Here is a 21017-nt window from a genome sequence, read left to right on the forward strand (position 1 = left end):
ATTCCTGCTGCATGCCATCACATACCCTCTAGGGGAGTAATAATATTTATGCTGCATGCCATCACATACCCTCTAGGGGAGTAATATTTATGCTGCATGCCATCACATACCCTCTTGCAGAGTAATAATATTTATGCTGCATGTCATCACATACCCTCTTGCAGAGTAATAATATATATGCTGCATGCCATCACATACCCTCTGGCAGAGGAGTAATAATATATATGCTGCAGGTCTTCTCTGTAACCAGGCAGTATCATTTGTCTATTCTCTAGCCCACTACTAGCATTTCCTTCCCTGTGAGTCTTTAGACTCCTTATCGCGTTTATCTTGGTAGATACTGACTGTAAGCTGCTGACGGGCGTTAATCTGTGGGCCACAATGTCTGTTAGCGCTGCATGGAAATACGACACAATCTGCGCATAAGCACTGACCAGCGCAAATGTCTGTTAAAGGGAAAGTATTTAGGGGCTATCATGCCCCCCAGCTAGCAGGGGGCCACTGTCTATGAATGTGGGACATCCGTGTTCCCTGTTACTGAATGTAAACGCTCAGCGGGTATTTAGGAATATCTGTGTAGTGATAGGATTACTCCATTATTGCTGCAGGTCCTCCAGGCAGCGACATTTCTCATCTCCTCATGGTGACAATACTGGGACCAATGACTTATTCCTTTCATCTCCATATAAGCAGTTCCTGAAACCTTGCCCTGCTGGTATTACGTATATCACATTGTAAGCATTAATAATGACCACAATCTAGTACTGCTGGGGATAACTTACATGAACTTATCTGGCTTCTTTATGCTGCACTTCAGCCTGAGGAGCTGACACTCTTATTAATCAAACTGCGGAGACAGCAAGCTGAGCTGAGCAGTATCCGGGAGCACACGCTAACGCAACTACTGCATCTAAAGCAGTCCTGCAGCCAAAAGGTCAGCAATGTACTACATACCACATCATACATGTACTGTATCCTGTCATCTGTCAGCAATGTACTACATACCACATCATACATGTACTGTATCCTGTCATCTGTCAGCAGTGCACTACATACCACATCATACATGTGCTATATTCTGTCATCTGTCAGCAATGCACTACATACCACATCATACATGTACTGTATCCTGTCATCTGTCAGCAATGCACTACATACCACATCATACATGTACTATATCCTGTCATCTGTCAGCAGTGCACTACATACCACATCATACATGTACTATATCCTGTCATCTGTCAGCAATGCACTACATACCACATCATACATGTACTGTATCCTGTCATCTGTCAGCAATGCACTACATACCACATCATACATGTACTATATCCTGTCATCTGTCAGCAATGCACTACATACCACATCATACATGTACTATATCCTGTCATCTGTCAGCAATGCACTACATACCACATCATACATGTACTATATCCTGTCATCTGTCAGCAATGCACTACATACCACATCATACATGTACTGTATCCTGTCATCTGTCAGCAATGCACTACATACCACATCATACATGTACTGTATCCTGTCATCTGTCAGCAATGCACTACATACCACATCATACATGTACTATATCCTGTCATCTGTCAGCAATGCACTACATACCACATCATACATGTACTATATCCTGTCATCTGTCAGCAATGCACTACATACCACATCATACATGTACTGTATCCTGTCATCTGTCAGCAATGCACTACATACCACATCATACATGTACTATATCCTGTCATCTGTCAGCAATGCACTACATACCACATCATACATGTACTGTATCCTGTCATCTGTCAGCAATGTACTACATACCACATCATACATGTACTGTATCCTGTCATCTGTCAGCAGTGCACTACATACCACATCATACATGTGCTATATTCTGTCATCTGTCAGCAATGCACTACATACCACATCATACATGTACTATATCCTGTCATATGTCAGCAATGCACTACATACCACATCATACATGTACTATATCCTGTCATATGTCAGCAATGCACTACATACCACATCATACATGTACTATATCCTGTCATATGTCAGCAATGCACTACATACCACATCATACATGTACTATATCCTGTCATATGTCAGCAATGCACTACATACCACATCATACATGTACTATATCCTGTCATCTGTCAGCAGTGCACTACATACCACATCATACATGTACTATATCCTGTCATATGTCAGCAATGCACTACATACCACATCATACATGTACTATATCCTGTCATATGTCAGCAGTGCACTACATACCACATCATACATGTACTATATCCTGTCATATGTCAGCAAAGCACTACATACCACATCATACATGTACTATATCCTGTCATCTGTCAGCAATGCACTACACACCACATCATACATGTACTATATCCTGTCATCTGTCAGCAATGCACTACATACCACATCATACATGTACTGTATCCTGTCATATGTCAGCAATGCACTACACACCACATCATACATGTACTGTATCCTGTCATCTGTCAGCAATGCACTACTTACCACATCATACATGTACTATATCCTGTCATATGTCAGCAGTGCACTACATACCACATCATACATGTACTATATCCTGTCATATGTCAGCAAAGCACTACATACCACATCATACATGTACTATATCCTGTCATCTGTCAGCAATGCACTACACACCACATCATACATGTACTATATCCTGTCATCTGTCAGCAATGCACTACATACCACATCATACATGTACTGTATCCTGTCATATGTCAGCAATGCACTACACACCACATCATACATGTACTGTATCCTGTCATCTGTCAGCAATGCACTACACACCACATCATACATATACTGTATCCTGTCATCTGTCAGCAATGCACTACATACCACATCATACATGTTCTGTATCCTGTCATTTGTCAGCAATGCACTACATACCACATCATACATGTACTATATCCTGTCATCTGTCAGCAATGCACTACATACCACATCATACATGTACTATATCCTGTCATCTGTCAGCAATGCACTACATACCACATCATACATGTACTATATCCTGTCATCTGTCAGCAATGCACTACATACCACATCATACATGTGCTGTATTATTATTATTATTATCATTTATTTATATGGCGCCACAAGTGTTCCGCAGCGCCTTACACAGTACATAGACAAAAAAGTAACCATTGACTTACAATACAATACAATACAGGACATGGATAAACATTGCTATATTAGTGACATTAACGCCCGCATAAGCAGCCAAGTGTTAGTTTCCCTAGTGGCTAGTAAGAGATAAATTAAATTACAGTAGGGAGAAGCACAAGAGGGTAGAGGGCCCTGCTCGAAAGAGCTTATTTTCTTTAAGGGAGGGGAAGACAAACAGGAGTGACACAGAATGGGGTGGGCGGGGTGAAAGGAAGATGTAGCAGCAAGTTAGGATGAGAGCTGGAAGGCTTTAATGAACTAGTGGGTCTTAAGAGCTTGTTTGAAAGATGGTAGAGAGGTGCAGAGTCTGATAGGGAGAGGGAAGGAGTTCCAAAGCTGAGGAGCAGCACGGGCAAAGTCTTGGAGGCGGGAGTGGGAGGAAGTAATCAATTGGCATGAAAGGCGGCGTGTATTAAGTGAACGAAGAGGGCGGACAGAAGAGTGAAGGGAGATAACATCAAAGCTGTAAATGGGAGAGGAATGGGTGAGGGCTTTGTAAGTGAGTGTAAGAGCCTTGAATTGGGTTCTGAAAGGGAATGGGAGCCAGTGGAGAGCTTGTAGGAGAGGGGAGGCAGATGTAGAGCGTTTGGAGAGGAAGATGAGCCGAGCAGCAGCTTTGAGCACAGACTGGAGAGGAGAGAGATGGGATTTGGGGAGGCCAGCTAGGAGAAGGTTACAGTAGTCCAGTCTGGACATGACCAGTGAATGTACAAGGGTTTTGGTAGCATCCTGGGTGAGAAAGGGTCTGATCTTGGAAATATTCTTGAGATGGAAACGACAGGACTGTGAGAGGTTTTGAATGTGTGGTTTAAAGGAGAGGGAAGAGTCCAGGATGACTCCAAGACAACGCACTTTGGGGCTAGATGAGATAGTAATGCCATCTATTAATAAAGAAATAGTGGGACATGATGTTATGTGGGAGGGTGGGAAGACTATCATCTCAGTCTTAGACATATTAAGTTTGAGAAATCGCTGGGACATCCAGGAAGAGACAGCAGAGAGACAGTTAGAGATACGAGTCAGTAGAGAGGGGGAAAGATCAGGTGAGGAAAGGTAGATCTGAGTATCATCAGCATAGAGATGATAATGGAGGTCAAAAGAGCTGATGAGTTTACCTAGAGAAGACGTATAGAGAGAGAATAGGAGAGGTCCAAGAACAGAACCTTGGGGAACACCTACTGTAAGAGGCTGTGGTGGGGAGAAGTTGTCGTGAGAGGAAACAGAGAAGGAACGGTCAGAGAGGTAGGAGGACAGCCAGGAGAGAGCAGTGTCACGTAGACCAAGGGAGTGAAGTATATGCAGCAGTAGAGGGTGGTCCACAGTGTCAAAAGCAGCAGAGAGATCAAGGAGAATGAGCAGTGAGTAGTGGCCCTTGGATTTGGCAGCAAGGAGGTCGTTGCTGACTTTTGTGAGGGCAGTTTCAGTGGAGTGGAGAGAACGGAAGCCAGACTGAAAAGGGTCAAGGAGGAAGTGGGAGGAAAGAAATGTGGTGAGGCGGTTGTAAACAATACGCTCAAGGAGTTTGGAGGCAAAAGGGAGGAGAGAGATTGGACGGTAGTTAGAGAGAATGTTAGGATCAAGGTTAGGTTTTTTAAGAATGGGGGAAACACGGGCATGCTTGAATGCAGAAGGAACAGTGCCAGATGAGAGGGAGAGATTAAGGAGGTGGGCAAGATGGGAGCAGGCAGAAGGAGAGAGGTAGTGGAGGAGGTGGAAGGGGACAGGGTTGAGTGGAGAGGTGGAAGGGGGGGAGGACTGGATAAGGGCCTTAACTTCCTCTCCAGTCACAGGGGAGAAGTATGTCAGAGTCTGTAAAATGGATGGGGAGGGGTGATCCAGGAAAGGAGGAGGTGGAGAGCTGGGGGACTGGTTGGATATGATGTCCTGACGTATGGAATCAATTTTAGATGTGAAATAGGTAGCAAAGTCAGTGGCAGAGAGCGAGGAGGGGAGACGAGGAGGGGGTGGGCAGAGAGCTAGGAGGGGAGATGGGGAGGGGGTGGGCAGAGAGTAAGGAGGGGAGACGAGGGCAGAGAGTAAGGAGGGGAGATGATGAGGGGGTGGGCAGAGAGTAAGGAGGGGAGACGAGGGCAGAGAGTAAGGAGGGGAGATGATGAGGGGGTGGGCAGAGAGTAAGGAGGGGAGACGAGGGCAGAGAGCGAGGAGGGGAGATGATGAGGGGGTGGGCAGAGGAGGGAGTTGAAGGTGGAAAAGAGACGCTGGGGATTTGAGAACAGGGAGGAGATGAGATTCATGAAATATGACTGGTTAGAGAGGGAAAGGGCAGCACTGTAGGATGACAGCAGGAATTTGAAATGGAGAAAATCTGCCTGAGAGCGTGATCTTCTCCACTGTCATATGTCAGCAATGCACTACATACCACATCATACATGTACTATATCCTGTCATATGTCAGCAATGCACTACATACCACATCATACATGTACTATATCCTGTCATATGTCAGCAATGCACTACATACCACATCATACATGTACTATATCCTGTCATATGTCAGCAATGCACTACATACCACATCATACATGTACTATATCCTGTCATATGTCAGCAATGCACTACATACCACATCATACATGTACTATATCCTGTCATCTGTCAGCAATGCACTACATACCACATCATACATGTACTATATCCTGTCATCTGTCAGCAATGCACTACACACCACATCATACATGTACTATATCCTGTCATCTGTCAGCAGTGCACTACATACCACATCATACATGTACTATATCCTGTCATATGTCAGCAGTGCACTACATACCACATCATACATGTACTATATCCTGTCATATGTCAGCAATGCACTACATACCACATCATACATGTACTATATCCTGTCATATGTCAGCAGTGCACTACATATCACATCATACATGTACTATATCCTGTCATATGTCAGCAATGCACTACATACCACATCATACATGTACTATATCCTGTCATATGTCAGCAATGCACTACATACCACATCATACATGTACTATATCCTGTCATATGTAAGCAATGCACTACATACCACATCATACATGTACTATATCCTGTCATATGTCAGCAATGCACTACACACCACATCATACATGTACTATATCCTGTCATATGTCAGCAATGCACTACATACCACATTATACATGTACTATATCCTGTCATCTGTCAGCAATGCACTACACACCACATCATACATGTACTATATCCTGTCATCTGTCAGCAATGCACTACATACCACATCATACATGTACTATATCCTGTCATCTGTCAGCAATGCACTACACACCACATCATACATGTACTATATCCTGTCATCTGTCAGCAATGCACTACTTACCACATCATACATGTACTATATCCTGTCATCTGTCAGCAATGCACTACATACCACATCATACATGTACTATATCCTGTCATCTGTCAGCAGTGCACTACATACCACATCATACATGTACTATATCCTGTCATCTGTCAGCAGTGCACTACATCATACATGTACTGACCCCTGTCATCTGTCAGCAGTGTACTACATCATACATGTACTTACCCCTGTCATTTGTCAGCAGTGCACTACATACTACATCATACATGTACTGAACCCTGTCATCTGTCAGCAGTGCACTACTTACTACATCATACATGTACTGACCCCTGTCATCTGTCAGCAGTGCACTACTTACTACATCATACATGTACTGACCCCTGTCATCTGTCAGCAGTGCACTACATACTACATCATACATGTACTGACCCCTGTCATCTGTCAGCAGTGCACTACATACTACATCATACATGTACTGAACCCTGTCATCTGTCAGCAGTGCACTACTTACTACATCATACATGTACTGACCCCTGTCATCTGTCAGCAGTGCACTACATACTACATCATACATGTACTGTACCCTGTCATCTGTCAGCAGTGTACTACATCATACATGTACTGACCCCTGTCATCTGTCAGCAGTGCACTACATACTACATCATATGTACCATACCTTGTCACTTGTCAGCAACGTTACATTCCCATTATGTTACTGACATGTAACAAAATCAATTTAGAAACTAATTTGACATCCTGTCTGAAAATGTTTTGGATGTATTTAATTAAAAATTGCATTTTTTTTTTTTTTAAATGTGATTTTGTTGTATTTTTATAGTGTACATTATTTAGCAGAGTTTAGCGCACTGCATACATTTCTGGTATACCAGGATCATGTGACACGTACGAATATTCACTTTATAGAATTATCAAATGCTGCAAGTGAGTATGGCTCATGATGCATGACTAGTGACCATTATTACATGTGCTGAACCTATGTGGCGTGATACTATGTGTCAGTAAGACAGAGTGAGGATGAGGTGAGTGATACTATGTGTCAGTAATGCAGAGTGAGGATGAGGTGAGTGATACTGTGTGTCAGTAAGGCAGAGTGAGGATGTGGTGAGTGATACTATGTGTCAGTAAGGCAGAGGGATACTATGTGTCAGTAAGGCAGAGTGAGGATGAGGTGAGGAGTGATACTGTGTGTTAGTAAGGCAGAGTGATACTATGTGTCAGTAAGGCAGAGTGATACTATGTGTCAGTAAGGCAGAGTGATACTGTGTGTCAGTAAGGCAGAGTGATACTATGTGTCAGTAATGCAGAGTGATACTATGTGTCAGTAATGCAGAGTGATACTATATGTCAGTAATGCAGAGTGATACTATGTGTCAGTAATGCAGAGTGATACTATGTGTCAGTATTGCAGAGGGATACTATGTGTCCGTAATGCAGAGTGATACTATGTGTCAGTAATGCAGAGGATTACTATGTGTCAGTAATGCAGAGGGATACTATGTGTCAGTAATGCAGAGTGAGGATGTGGTGACGAGTGATACTATGTGTCAGTAATGCAGAGGGATACTATGTGTCAGTAATGCAGAGTGATACTATGTGTCAGTAATGCAGAGTGATACTATGTGTCAGTATTGCAGAGGGATACTATGTGTCCGTAATGCAGAGTGATACTATGTGTCCGTAATGCAGAGGATTACTATGTGTCAGTAATGCAGAGGGATACTATGTGTCAGTAATGCAGAGTGAGGATGTGGTGACGAGTGATACTATGTGTCAGTAATGCAGAGGGATACTATGTGTCAGTAATGCAGAGGATACTATGTGTCAGTAATGCAGAGTGATACTATGTGTCAGTAATGCAGAGTGATACTATGTGTCAGTAATGCAGAGTGATACTATGTGTCAGTAAGGCAGAGTGATACTATGTGTCAGTAAGGCAGAGTGAGGATGAGGTGAGGAGTGATACTGTGTGTCGGTAAGGCAGAGTGATACCATGTGTCGGTAATGCAGAGTGATACCATGTGTCGGTAATGCAGAGTGATACCATGTGTCGGTAATGCAGAGTGATACCATGTGTCGGTAATGCAGAGTGATACCATGTGTCGGTAATGCAGAGTGATACCATGTGTCGGTAATGCAGAGTGATACCATGTGTCGGTAATGCAGAGTGATACCATGTGTCGGTAATGCAGAGTGATACTATGTGTCGGTAATGCAGTAATGCAGAGTGATACTATGTGTCGGTAATGCAGAGTGATACTATGTGTCGGTAATGCAGAGTGATACTATGTGTCGGTAATGCAGAGTGATACTATGTGTCGGTAATGCAGAGTGATACTATGTGTCGGTAATGCAGAGGGATACTATGTGTCGGTAATGCAGAGGGATACTATGTGTCGGTAATGCAGAGGGATACTATGTGTCGGTAATGCAGAGGGATACTATGTGTCGGTAATGCAGAGGGATACTATGTGTCGGTAATGCAGAGGGATACTATGTGTCGGTAATGCAGAGGGATACTATGTGTCGGTAATGCAGAGGGATACTATGTGTCGGTAATGCAGAGGGATACTATGTGTCGGTAATGCAGAGGGATACTATGTGTCGGTATGCAGAGTGATACTATGTGTCGGTAATGCAGAGGGATACTATGTGTCAGTAATGCAGAGTGAGGATGTGGTGACGAGTGATACTATGTGTCAGTAATGCAGAGGATACTATGTGTCAGTAATGCAGAGTGATACTGTGTGTCAGTAAGGCAGAGTGATACTGTGTGTCAGTAATGCAGAGTGATACTGTGTGTCAGTAATGCAGAGTGATACTATGTGTCAGTAAGGCAGATGTTAGATCTATGCTGGTGTATAATAGGAATGTGGAACACTAATCTGTACTGAGTCTAACACCTTGCTCTGTCCTCTCTTTATCCTCTAATGCTGCTGCTGATAGAATGAGACTCTGTCACATCACCTGCAGAGGAACCTCCTATATGTGGATGACCAGGTGGGATTTGGAAGGTTTTCTGTGCGTTTGCAGCGTTTAGATGAGGTTCTGTGACCTGACGCTGAACAGATCCTGTGCCTGATAGGAGCTCTCATTGCCCGTATCCTGCGGTAGAAATGTGTAGGAATAAATCGTACTTTATCTTTCCTGGGCCCCCAATATTTTTTTCATTATCGCCCCTTGGAATCGCATCTGCAGTATTGTCCATTTTCGGTTTATTCCAGCAGCGATCCCAGCTCCTGAGTAATGTGTTTGGTAAAAGCAGTGTATGAGGCTTATTGTGGGCTGGTAAAGTTCTCAGGACGCAGATTGGATTCTGAGAGAGGTAAATTTAGGTGCCAGGAACTCTGGTGCCTATAAATGTACAGACAGCCAGAGAGGTTCCTGAGTCTGTCTCCAGAATATTCAGCTACAGCGGCCATTATAATATGTATAATAATCATGCTGACACGCCGACGTTACTGTGCGTCTTCTGAGGCGTGATCTGCACTGTGTCCCCTCCTGTCATGGGGCAGGAATAGCCGGCCTCCCAGTATACGCTGTGTCAGTCATGCCATGTAATCTGGGACAGTATTGGGGGAAGGACCATGCGATTCCCATCACTGTGTCCCCTCCTGTCATGGGGCAGGAATAGCCGGCCTCCCAGTATACGCTGTGTCAGTCATGCCACGTAATCTGGGACAGTATAAGGGAAGGACCATGCGATTCCCATCACTGTGTCCCCTCCTGTCATGGGGCAGGAATAGCCGGCCTCCCAGTATACGCTGTGTCAGTCATGCCATGTAATCTGGGATAGTATAAGGGAAGGACCATGCGATTCCCATCACTGTGTCCCCTCCTGTCATGGGGCAGGAATAGCCGGCGTCCCAGTATACGCTGTGTGAGTCATGCCATGTAATCTGGGACAGTATAAGGGAAGGACCATGCGATTCCCATCACTGTGTCTGTAGTGGCAGAAATTAGGGGCAATGGTCAGAATATTATCTGAGAACATTCAGCATCTGGCTGGTAATAACTCTTAGCGTTGGCCCTATATGTGTGTGTGCAGGACAGGGACTGGTATAGTAAATAGGGGGTAGCTGAGACTGATGATGGAGAATAGGCAGCTTTATGTAGCTAGGACTGTGATGTCAGCTCTGCATTAAACTCTCTGCTCCTCCTTGTCTGGCTTAGATGAAAGACAATGACCCGTTAATCAGCATGGTTCACACAATGATTGAGAACTCTGCGCTTAGACCTCACCTGTTCCAGCAAGTAAGCCCATAGACAACGCCATCATCTGCAAGCTCCCGTTCCCTCAGTGACATCTGCAAGCTCTCGCTCCCTCAATGACATCACCTGCAAACTCCCGCTCCCTCAGTGACATCATCTGCAAGCTCCCGCTCCCTCAGTGACATCATCTGCAAGCTCCCGCTCCCTCAGTGGCATCATCTGCAAACTCCCGCTCCCTCAGTGACATCTGCAAGGTCTCGCTCCCTCAGTGACATCTGCAAGCTCCCACTCCCTCAGTGACATCACCCGCAAACTCCCGCTCCCTCAGTGACATCACCCGCAAACTCCCGCTCCCTCAGTGACATCACCCGCAAACTCCCGCTCCCTCAGTGACATCACCCGCAAACTCCCGCTCCCTCAGTGACACCACCCGCAAACTCCCGCTCCCTCAATGACACCTGCAAGCTCCCGCTCCCTCAGTGACATCATCTGTAAGCTCCCGCTCCCTCAGTGACATCACCTGCAAACTCCCGCTCCCTCAGTGACACCTGCAAACTCCCGCTCCCTCAGTGACATCACCCGCAAACTCCCGCTCCCTCAGTGACATCACCCGCAAACTCCCGCTCCCTCAGTGACATCACCCGCAAACTCCCGCTCCCTCAGTGACATCACCCGCAAACTCCCGTTCCCTCAGTGACATCATCTGCAAACTCCCGCTCCCTCAGTGACATCACCCGCAAACTCCCGCTCCCTCAGTGACATCTGCAAGCTCCCGCTCCCTCAGTGACATCTGCAAGCTCTCGCTCCCTCAGTGACATCCTCTACAAGCTCTCGCTCCCTCAGTGACATCACCCGCAAACTCCCGCTCCCTCAGTGACATCTGCAAGCTCCCGCTCCCTCAGTGATATCATCTGCAAACTCCCGCTCCCTCAGTGACATCATCTGCAAGCTCCCGCTCCCTCAGTGACATCCTCTGCAAACTCCTGCTCCCTCAGTGACATCCTCTGCAAACTCCCGCTCCCTCAGTGACATCATCTGTAAGCTCCCGCTCCCTCAGTGACATCATCTGCAAACTCCCGCTCCCTCAGTGACATCCTCTGCAAACTCCCGCTCCCTCAGTGACATCCTCTGCAAACTCCCGCTCCCTCAGTGACATCATTTGCAAACTCCCGCTCCCTCAGTGACATCATTTGTAAGCTCCCGCTCCCTCAGTGACGACATCTCTAAGCTCACGCTCCCTCAGTGACATCATCTGCAAGCTCCCGCTCCCTCAGTGACATCCTCTGCAAACTCCCGCTCCCTCAGTGACATCCTCTGCAAACTCCCGCTCCCTCAGTGACATCCTCTGCAAACTCCCGCTCCCTCAGTGACATCCTCTGCAAACTCCCGCTCCCTCAGTGACATCCTCTGCAAACTCCCGCTCCCTCAGTGACATCCTCTGCAAACGCCCGCTCCCTCAGTGACATCATCTGTAAGCTCCCGCTCCCTCAGTGACATCATCTGTAAGCTCCCGCTCCCTCAGTGACATCATCTGTAAGCTCCCGCTCCCTCAGTGACATCATCTGTAAGCTCCCGCTCCCTCAGTGACATCATCTGTAAGCTCCCGCTCCCTCAGTGACATCATCTGTAAGCTCCCGCTCCCTCAGTGACATCATCTGTAAGCTCCCGCTCCCTCAGTGACATCATCTGCAAACTCCCGCTCCCTCAGTGACATCCTCTGCAAACTCCCGCTCCCTCAGTGACATCATCTGTAAGCTCCCGCTCCCTCAGTGACATCACATACAAACTCCCGCTCCCTCAGTGACATCATCTGCAAACTCACGCTCCCTCAGTGACATCATATGCAAACTCCCGCTCCCTCACTGACATCATATGCAAACTCCCGCTCCCTCACTGACATCATATGCAAACTCCCGCTCCCTCACTGACATCATATGCAAACTCCCGCTCCCTCACTGACATCATATGCAAACTCCCGCTCCCTCACTGACATCCTCTGCAAACTCCCGCTCTCTGTGACATCATCTGCAAACTCCCGCTCCCTCAGTGACATCATCTGCAAACTCCCGCTCCCTCAGTGACATCATCTGCAAACTCCCGCTCCCTCACTGACGACATATGCAAACTCCCGCTCCCTCAGTGACATCATCTGCAAACTCCCGCTCCCTCAGTGACATCACATACAAAACCCCGCTCCCTCAGTGACATCACATACAAAACCACGCTCCCTCAGTGACATCATATATAAAAACCCGCTCCCTCAGTGACATTATCTGCACTCCCGCTCCCTCAGTGACATTATCTGCACTCCCGCTCCCTCAGTGACATCATATGCAAACTCCCGCTCCCTCAGTGACATCACATACAAACTCCCGCTCCCTCAGTGACATCACATACAATCTCCCGCTCCCTCAGTGACATCACATACAAACTCCCGCTCCCTCAGTGACATCACATGCAAACTCCCGCTCCCTCAGTGACATCTACTGCAAACTCCCGCTCCCTCAGTGACATCATATACAAACTTCCGCGCCCTCAGTGACATCATATACAAACTCCCGCTCCCTCAGTGACATCATATACAAACTCCCGCTCCCTCACTGACATCATATGCCAGCGTCACTGTGCTTGGTTGTATGGCCAGCTATTCATGATCACTTTTATTTTGCCTCCCCTCTGTGTTTGGAAACCACATTCCCGCACAAGTGTTGGCGTCTGTCTGTGTCATGCCGTAACATTGCCGCGTGCGCTGTAGTCCTCCAGTCCTCCATGAAGGTGGTATGATCAGGTGACCACAGACTGGTTACCTGTCAGGGTGTCGGTGACTGTGTGGGGTAAAATGCTGCCGTTATACCCATGCAGGCCTGAATGTGGCCTCTGGGTATAATACGCCCATAAGCTGGATTTGGCCACAATCATCATCTTCCAGGTAAATAGATTCAGCCGTTTGGTGCTCAGGATTAATGGCGTGATGCCACAGGACACCGTTAGTGCGGCAAGAAGAAGGACGAGCCGATGGTTAGGTGCGATGGCTGCCTGTCCTGATCGTCTTCTGAGAGATCGCCATCGCAAGTGGATCAGATTGTGGTTGTGATAAGCCCATGCACGCCAATCTGGCTGACATGGTAAAAGATCTGGGGGTATTGCAGATAGAGAGAGATGGGCAACTGGAGGCACCTCCAGGGTGGGTTATCAGTATGGGTGGGGAGATAGGGTTCTGGGGTGCCGGCTTCGTCGGGGTGTGTTACTATTCATCCATTCTCCTCTCCTCCCATCTTTAGATTTATTTGTCGGCACTGTTTGATGTTACCGGTTATACACAAACCCCCTTGCGCTGAGATATACTGGATGTGCATGACAAGCCAGCACCGTGTTATATCACCACGTACGTGCGCTGTCATCTCTCCATCTATTGTGCATGAAAAGCCTACGCTTCACTTATTGTCTGCTTCTGTAACCGTCCGTTATTTTGTGTCTCATACACGTCTGGGGGCTTCTGGGAATGTGCGTTCCTCATTCTGCGCGTGCTTTATGCTGCAAGCCCTTCACTCGGGTCACGGTATAAATAACTGCACATGAGACGGGAACCTCCTGTAATATGTAAGAGATATTGTCTTATTACCGAGCTTCTTTCCGTTTGTCTATCATGGTTCCGTTGCTCAGGTGACAGAATCAGGACAGATTGCTGTGTACTGCTGTGGTGCTTGCAGTAAGTGTGTCCGATATATTGGCGCAGTCTGTACGGTAAGCTGACATGATGAGCGTTCCGTCTGATTGTAGTAAGGATGCAATCACGGCCTCGGTGGCGGAGTTACCTCCATATAATGACTGTGCCATGTATACTCCCTCTAACATGCTGTGCTACAGTCTGTGCCGAGCAGTTACCCAGCAGCTGACGAAGATCTCCGGAGCCGTCTCCGCAGCACGGACATCATTTTGTCGGGTTCTGGACATTGTGGCGCAGGAAGCTCTAATCAGACGACCTGTTATATTATAACCCGGGCTAATGGGCAGAAATGGGATATATCTCTGGTCTGTGGCTGATCCATTCTCCATTCTGCTAATGTGTTATGTGGTTGTGGCACAAGCCGTCGTCATGTCACCCATCAGATAGTAATCTGGAGAGAACTGGACATGTTTTCTCTAAATGGGCAGATTTCTAGGTGTCTCTAATCCCGCGTCTCTGCTTCTAGATGAGCCAGGAGGACTGCAGGCCGACGGCCTATAAACACCGGACTGAAGAGGTGGACGTGGATGTGAGTACTCTCTTAGTACATGTGTTTTGTAGATACAGTCCCCCTGCCCTGCGGAGAGCATAGAGGTGGTCTAGTTACAGTGACGTGGGCACCCAGGACCCGGTCACACAGCCCTTCTCTCCAGCTGGCGAATAGCGAGCACTCAGATACTGTTCTCTCTCCTGGGTGTATACATCTCATTACATCCAGTCCTTGGTGGGCAGAGCTTCTCTGGCAGCCTCATGAGGACCAGACACTGATCGTTATCATCTTATAAAGCACCAGCATATTGCACCGTGCTGCTCCTAATACAGACGGCCCTATCCCCACATGAGCTCACACTCTATACATGTTTAGGTTTGGCCTCTTGCAGTAATATTATGAGCCTCCGTGTGGCGCTATCGGTGGTGTCACCTCTGCTGACATCTGAGTTCCTCCACAGGCCAAGCTGAGCAGTTTATGTGAACAGGACAAACTGGTGCAGGCGATGGAAGAGAAGCTGCAGCAATTACACAAGGAAAAGGTAATGGCGCCAGCCTAGCTGTGCTTCATGTCACTGCAGCTTCCTTGCACCCGGAATAATTCATGTCGTCTTATCCCCTAGTACACCGTGGAACAAGCTCTGCTCTCTGCCAGTCAGGAGATCGAGATGAACGCAAACAACCCTGAAGCCATTCAAAGCGTAGTGCTACAGAGGGACGAGCTGCAGAACGGGCTGCTTAGTACATGCCGAGAGGTGTCACGGGCTACGACGGTAAGTGACCCGATCCCTTACACAGAGCTCCATACCAGTGCCCCGATCCCTTACACAGAGCTCCATACCAGTGCCCCGATCCCTTACACAGAGCGCCATACCGCTGCCCCGATCCCTTACTCAGAGCTCCATACCTGTGCCCCGATCCCTTACACAGAGCTCCATACCAGTGCCCCGATCCCTTACACAGAGCCCCATACCAGTGCCCCGATCCCTTACACAGAGCTCCATACCAGTGCCCCGATCCCTTACACAGAGCGCCATACCGCTGCCCCGATCCCTTACACAGCGCTCCATACCAGTGCCCCGATCCCTTACACAGAGCTCCATACCAGTGCCCCGATCCCTTACACAGAGCTCCATACCAGTGCCCCGATCCCTTACACAGAGCTCCATACCAGTGCCCCGATCCCTTACACAGAGCTCCATACCAGTGCCCCGATCCCTTACACAGAGCTCCATACCAGTGCCCCGATCCCATACACAGAGCTCCATACCAGTGTCCCGATCCCTTACACAGAGCTCCATACCAGTGCCCCGATCCCTTACACAGAGCTCCATACCAGTGCCACGATCCCATACACAGAGCTCCATACCAGTGCCACGATCCCATACACAGAGCTCCATACCAGTTCCATGATCCCATACCAGTGCCATGATCCCTTACACAAAGCTCCATACCAGTGCCATGATCCCATACCAGTGCCATGATCCCTTACACAGAGCTCCATACCAGTGCCCCGATCCCTTACACAGAGCTCCATACCAGTGCCCCGATCCCTTACACAGAGCTCCATACCAATGCCCCCGATCCCTTACACTGAGCTCCATACCAATGCCCCCGATCCCTTACACAGAGCCCCATACCAGTGCCATGACACGGTGTTACCCTGTGACTACAGAGAGCGATGCCCCCATGGCTGAGGAGTGATGCAGTATAATAGCATAGCGCCCCCAGTGGCTGCATTGTTATAGGAACAGTCTTTAGCGTTCTCTCCTTTGTCAGTAAAGCCGCGTATCCACTTGCCGATTAAACAGAGCGATTGAAGGATTACGACATTATCGCTCAATCGCTCATTAATCGTGCATAAATCGGCCAGTATAATGTCAGAGACGACCAGCAGTGCGCGCTCCCGCTGTTCATTTCCGACATCATTCATCGCCTGAACATAGACGGTCAGTCTGCCAATAACGACAGGTTGGCCATGTTCAGGGACGAGGGGGGGTGCCGGCGATGACTGACATAGCGCTCAGTGTAAGCACTACAGGGGATCAGGAACGACTGTACCAGTTACAAGATCTACAAGTGGATACGCACCTTTACATTTCTGCACAGACGGATGTATGTCACTTTCCCGCTGGGTTGGTCTCAATGCTGCCGCTTGCAGTTTGGTGCTGGAGACGTTCTCTGTTCTGCTTTGTGTAGGAGCTGGAACGATCCTGGAGAGAATATGACAAGTTAGAGCGAGATGTGACCACTGCAAGAAACAAGATGCGGGAACATTTAGAGAGACTTGGAGAAGTCCAGGTATGGTTATAAATGTAGCACACCTTTACCTGCGTTACCTGTATCTTTCCCTGCTCTGAGGAGAGGTCCAGGTATGGTTATAAATGTAGCACACATTTACCTGCGTTACCTGTATCTTTCCCTGCTCTGAGGAGAAGTCCAGGTATGGTTATAAATGTAGCACACATTTACCTGCGTTACCTGTATCTTTCCCTGCTCTGAGGAGAGGTCCAGGTATGGTTATAAATGTAGCACACCTTTACCTGCGTTACCTGTATCTTTCCCTGCTCTGAGGAGAGGTCCAGGTATGGTTATAAATGTAGCACACCTTTACCTGCGTTACCTGTATCTTTCCCTGCTCTGAGGAGAGGTCCCCAGGTATGGTTATCTGATAAATGTAGCACACCTTTACCTGCGTTACCTGTATCTTTCCCTACTCTGAGGAGAGGCCCAGGTATGGTTATCTGATAAACGTAGCACACCTTTACCTGCGTTACCTGTATCTTTCCCTGCTGTGAGGAGATGTCCAGGTATGGTTATCTGATAAACGTAGCACACCTTTACCTGCGTTACCTGTATCTTTCCCTGCTCTGAGGAGAGGTCCAGGTATGGTTATCTGATAAATGTAGCACACCTTTACCTGCGTTACCTGCATCTTTCCCTGCTCTGAGGAGAGGTCCAGGTATGGTTATCTGATAAACGTAGCACACCTTTACCTGCGTTACCTGTATCTTTCCCTGCTCTGAGGAGAGGTCCAGGTATGGTTATCTGATAAACGTAGCGCACCTTTACCTATGTTACCTGTATCTTTCCCTGCTCTGTGCGGAGGTGGTATACATAGTACACCTGTACCTGCATTACCTGTATCTATCCCTGCTCTGTGCGGAGGTGGTATACATAGTACACCTGTACCTGCGTTACCTGTATCTTTCCCTGCTCTGTGCGGAGGTGGTATACATAGTACACCTGTACCTGCATTACCTGTATCTTTCCCTGCTCTGTGCGGAGGTGGTATACATAGTACACCTGTACCTGCATTACCTGTATCTTTCCCTGCTCTGTGCGGAGGTGGTATACATAGTACACCTGTACCTGCATTACCTGTATCTTTCCCTGCTCTGTGCGGAGGTGGTATACATAGTACACCTGTACCTGCATTACCTGTGTCTTTCCCTGCTCTGTGCGGAGGTGGTATACATAGTACACCTGTACCTGCTTTACCTGTATCTTTCCCTGCTCTGTGCGGAGGTGGTATACATAGTACACCTGTACCTGCGTTACCTGTATCTTTCCCTGCTCTGTGCGGAGGTGGTATACATAGTACACCTGTACCTGTGTTACCTGTATCTTTCCCTGCTCTGTGCGGAGGTGGTATACATAGTACACCTGTACCTGCGTTACCTGTATCTTTCCCTGCTCTGTGCGGAGGTGGTATACATAGTACACCTGTACCTGCGTTACCTGTATCTTTCCCTGCTCTGTGCGGAGGTGGTATACATAGTACACCTGTACCTGCATTACCTGTATCTTTCCCTGCTCTGTGCGGAGGTGGTATACATAGTACACCTGTACCTGCTTTACCTGTATCTTTCCCTGCTCTGTGCGGAGGTGGTATACATAGTACACCTTTACCCATGCTATGTATGCCCCATATTATTTTAGACTGTCCACATCCCGTGTTAGTGGGTGGGACGGATGGTATATCGGAATATACTGAACGGACCTCTCTGCGCATAGTCTCTCCTGTTATGGACAGTTGTTCGGTCATTTGTTTTGTTCTCACAGCGCAGAGACTAATTATAACCCCAGCATTGGTACTGAGGCTATCTGTAGTGACCGCATTACTGGTTATGGTCTTGTTGCCTGATTAGACGGAGTCTGCGGGCATACAGCGGGCACAGATGCAGAAAGAGATCTGGCGGATTCAAGACGTGATGGAAGGCCTGAGTAACCACAAGCAGCAGAGAGCGTTCACAGAGACAGGTGCCCTCTATAAGCCATTATTTGTCTATATAGCGCCACCAGTGTACCGTAGCGCAGTACTACTAGGCTGGGGTCGGCGTTCTGTTGTCACTATCTGCCTATACCTACATATAGTAACTGTAATCGTCACTTTCCATCTCATTTTCTCAGATATTGGGGTCTAGTTATCAAGTCCCTGTAAAACGAAGAATCTTTGTTTATGCTATTAATGGAAGACCGGGGACGCTGAGCGATGCTCCGCCCCCGGCGACACTGACGGGCAGAGGTAAAAGTAGTCTTAGGTAGTTGAAGATAGTTGATGAGTAGTTTCCAGTCCCAGCTTCCACAAAAAAAAAAGCCCTGGAAAATATTCTCTTATGTTAATAATAAAACCTTTTTACTGTCAGCAAAACCGACCAGCCTAGAGCAGCTATGGGTATAATCGCCTGGCAGACTATTATAGCGAGGGCCGGTCACCAGTCATTGCCGATGATCACTGAGACGCTAATAATCTTTCTTCCAACCTTCACAGGTAAATCTGACACAAACTTATTTTCTTCAGCGAAGAACATGAGTGAGGTAAGTGATGGCGTAAGAGAGATACGTTATATATGTGCAGCCTGATGTGACATGGGGGGGAGCGGGTGTCACACATGGGTTATATTGTACAGTCAGTGTATGACACATCTGAGGAACACGTTATATATGTGCAGCCTGATGTGACATGGGGGGGAGCGGGTGTCACACATGGGTTATATTGTACAGTCAGTGTATGACACATCTGAGGAACATGTTATATATGTACAGCCTGATGTGACATGGGGGGGAGCGGGTGTCACACATGGGTTATATTGTACAGTCAGTGTATGACACATCTGAGGAACACGTTATATATGTGCAGCCTGATGTGACATAGGGGGGAGCGGGTGTCACACATGGGTTACACATCATATACTGGGACGTTCTCATTACTAATCATGGGCTCAGCTGTTTGGCAGATGATGATGATATGTTGAATATTCTGTGCTCCGTTTTGATGTTCGTTATGGGGATAATGTATTTTTATGGGTCTCATCCATTATTGAAGTCATTAGAGACGCATGTAATACAGAGCTGTGAGATAAATAATAACATGTAGCTGAATAAAGTCCTGTTCTGCAATCCCCAGGATGAGGAGCTAGCCCCGCCACGTCCTCCGCTCCCCCGGTCCTATGACTTTTCTGAACCAGCGCCCCCACTGCCCAATTTGCCCAGTGATAGCAGCTCGTCCCTGCTGTGTTATAGCAAGGGCCCCGTACACCTCCCAGATGACAAGAGCGCTCATCATGTCCAGGTCTATCACAGAAATGGATCCTATTGTGTAAGGGACTAACGTGGCCGCCATGCCTGTGTAGCCTACATCCGCATCTGGTCACCCACCCCTGCGCTGCCATCGTCTTCCTGGCATCCATGCTGCAGTCTGATGTCACTGCTGCTGGTGAACTGTTTGATTTTAATGTGCAAATGGAAGGTTCAGCGTTGTGTCTGCGCTGGTTGTGCTGGTGTCATCTGTGTAGTAGGTGTAGGGTTTGGAGCGGCCATAGGATGGTGGGTGGCGCTATGGATTCTCTGCCAGTGGATGTACACAGGAGGAATTGCCAGGTGGTGTCAGAGTGGAGAGTGGCTCCATGACATAGTCTCCCTCTGTGGATCTGTGGGGTAGCTACTAGTGAAGGGGGTTTAGGTGCGTGCATGGCTATTATGATATAACAACAATGGTTGAGGTGGTTCCAT

At 47.5% G+C, this 21017-nt stretch overlaps 1 protein-coding gene across 8 annotated transcripts in view; it reads left to right on the forward strand.

The window, feature by feature from the left end:
• PLEKHA5 (pleckstrin homology domain containing A5) overlaps nucleotides 1-21017 on the forward strand; it is a 236992-nt gene that overhangs the window by 196119 nt on the left and 19856 nt on the right. For 5 of the 8 annotated variants that reach the window (XM_088457176.1, XM_088457173.1, XM_088457172.1 and 2 more), the window contains 10 exons: nucleotides 818-934; nucleotides 9521-9574; nucleotides 10748-10828; nucleotides 14980-15042; nucleotides 15464-15544; nucleotides 15626-15775; nucleotides 17202-17303; nucleotides 19154-19265; nucleotides 19777-19823; nucleotides 20413-20604. In XM_088457176.1, coding sequence (XP_088313302.1) covers nucleotides 818-934; nucleotides 9521-9574; nucleotides 10748-10828; nucleotides 14980-15042; nucleotides 15464-15544; nucleotides 15626-15775; nucleotides 17202-17303; nucleotides 19154-19265; nucleotides 19777-19823; nucleotides 20413-20604 — 999 coding nt within the window. The remainder of the gene's footprint in view (nucleotides 1-817; nucleotides 935-9520; nucleotides 9575-10747; nucleotides 10829-14979; nucleotides 15043-15463; nucleotides 15545-15625; nucleotides 15776-17201; nucleotides 17304-19153; nucleotides 19266-19776; nucleotides 19824-20412; nucleotides 20605-21017) is intronic. The other 3 variants (XM_088457174.1, XM_088457175.1, XM_088457177.1) reach the window with 3 other exon arrangements.

This window comes from Taudactylus pleione, unplaced genomic scaffold, assembly GCF_031769625.1.
Source record: "Taudactylus pleione unplaced genomic scaffold, aTauple2 ptg000743l, whole genome shotgun sequence".
Lineage (NCBI taxonomy): Eukaryota > Metazoa > Chordata > Amphibia > Anura > Myobatrachidae > Taudactylus > Taudactylus pleione.